The 2,047-nt window shown below is 34.5% G+C and overlaps 1 protein-coding gene across 1 annotated transcript; it reads left to right on the top strand.

Moving 5' to 3' along the window:
• Positions 1-6: 6 nt before the first annotated feature.
• Positions 7-2,002, top strand: LOC112905352 (bifunctional coenzyme A synthase-like; the record flags this gene model as incomplete). The annotated part of the gene is made up of 3 exons (XM_025977553.1): positions 7-15; positions 342-485; positions 1,515-2,002. Coding segments are annotated over 3 exons (372 nt in total), but the record flags the coding sequence as incomplete, so codon positions are not given.
• Positions 2,003-2,047: the final 45 nt, after the last annotated feature.

A 2,047-nucleotide genomic window follows, 5' to 3' on the forward strand; every position in this document is an offset into this window, starting at 1 on the left:
GTGTTTAGTGATCCGGTAAGTCAATCAAAATAAATCACGTAATTTAAGTTATTTAAAATTTTGTTTATTGAGTAATAAATTTTTAAAGTAATGCAAAAAATGTAAATGATCAACAAAAATCAAATTATTTACTTTTTATAAGAAGATGAAACTATAAAAAATATATTACTTATACACAAAATGGTAAACAAAATGATTTGTACCTAAGAAAAATACATTTCACTGTTTATTACCAAAATAGGGTTCCTAATGGCTAAAGGCCATTATCAAAAGTATCTGAATTGTGATTGTTCCAAACTAATTAAAAATGACTTATTTGTTATTTTAATTTCCTTTCTAAGGCTAAATTAGATAAATTAAATTCGTTGGTCTGGCCAGCCCTTGCAGATGAAGTAAACGAATTAATAAAGTCGTCGTCGACTGATATCGTAATTGTAGAAGCAGCAATTTTAATAAAAGCTGGATGGGAGTACATGTGTCACGAGGTAAATTCATTTCGTATACATAATTTAAGTACGAATTCGTTAATTTGTCGTGCGCGGATTGGGACAAGTTCGCACCCTGACCAGAAGCGGTAGCATTAAGGTCAGTTTTCATTATTAGTATCGCCCTCATGTCGTGTTCCTCCTGTCTTCTTATCGTGTCGTTTTTCATTGCATTTTTACTTATACGATCATGTTCATATCGTGTTCGTACCATTAGCAGCAAAACTCTCAAGGTGTAAGTAAGTAAAATGGATCAAAACGAGGAAGATGTTGTGATAGTTTGTTCCACGCATATATTCTTTTAAACCGCAAGGAGAAAACGATCCGAAAGATGAAACGGTTTTGGATATATCTGTTATACAGATGTTGTCTTTTACTAGGTGATTGTCGTAATCTTTATGAGATAAATCTTAGATTGCAGAATGGTCTTACCGAGCGGCATGGCCAAGATGTTTAGACCATTGCTTAGCATTCGGGAGGACGCCTGTTCGATTCCGGCTCCGTCTGCCTTGGTCCAAGATTTCTGTGGTTTCCTTGGATCACTTAGGCAAATGCTGAGGCAGTAATATTCCACAGATAATCTTTCATTCTCTTCTGTCTTCATTTCGTCCGTTCCATCTTTCTCACCCGAATCACCATCCACCCATTCTCACGATTCTTGAAAGGAGACTGAAGAGGGTCTTTCGCCTTACCTTTTGGGGTAGTCCGGAGGGACTGCCCACTCACCAGCATTAGTAGCTGGTGGGAATGAAACACCCAAAAAGTTTTAAAAAAAGATCATCTTGTACTAGAATACATCGCATTTTGTCCATGGGGGTTCATTCATCACTCAGCTATGTCACTCACTCATGAACCATATATTCTCGGGATGCATTTTTCATGCATGATGCTATTAATGAAAACTGCCTTTTACACGATGACATATGCCGGTCGAAAAAGTTTAACTTCTAACGCGCGTGTAGATAAAACACGTTTTCGTTTTTGTTACACTTTTTCCTTATCAAAAAATTTTTTTTTTCTGAATATCAGATTTGGGCATCAATTGTTCCTCCAGAGGAGGCAGTAAAAAGAATTTCTGAACGAAATAATTTAACGCCAGAGCAAGCCAAGCAACGAATTGACGCTCAACCACCAAATAAAAATTATGTCGAGGCTGCAAACGTAGTTTTCTGTACCTTGTGGCCAGAAGACTTCACACGGTCACAAGTAGATAAAGCTTGGAATTTGTTAAAGAACCGATTGCCTTAATATTCAATTTAACGATAAAATTATTTTGACATGTATGATAAATAGATAGTGAATTCTATATTTTTTGTTAAATTGTTATCAGTTATTACTGATTTTCAGTGTACTTAGATAATAGGCGGTAGGATTTGGAATTGTCTGTTAGGTATGGGATTTGTACTTTTTTAAACTTTGGGTAATTACCAGAAAAAAATATCTATTTCCAAAAATGTATATAAAATGTAAAAATTGCTTATTAAACGCAATAAAAAATTGAGAAAAAAATTGTCTGGTTTATTTTATCTTTGCTGAATTCTGTTGTAATATTAACTTACAAT

Source organism: Agrilus planipennis, unplaced genomic scaffold, assembly GCF_000699045.2.
Source record: "Agrilus planipennis isolate EAB-ADULT unplaced genomic scaffold, Apla_2.0 scaffold251, whole genome shotgun sequence".
In the NCBI taxonomy this organism is placed as follows: Eukaryota; Metazoa; Arthropoda; class Insecta; order Coleoptera; family Buprestidae; genus Agrilus; species Agrilus planipennis.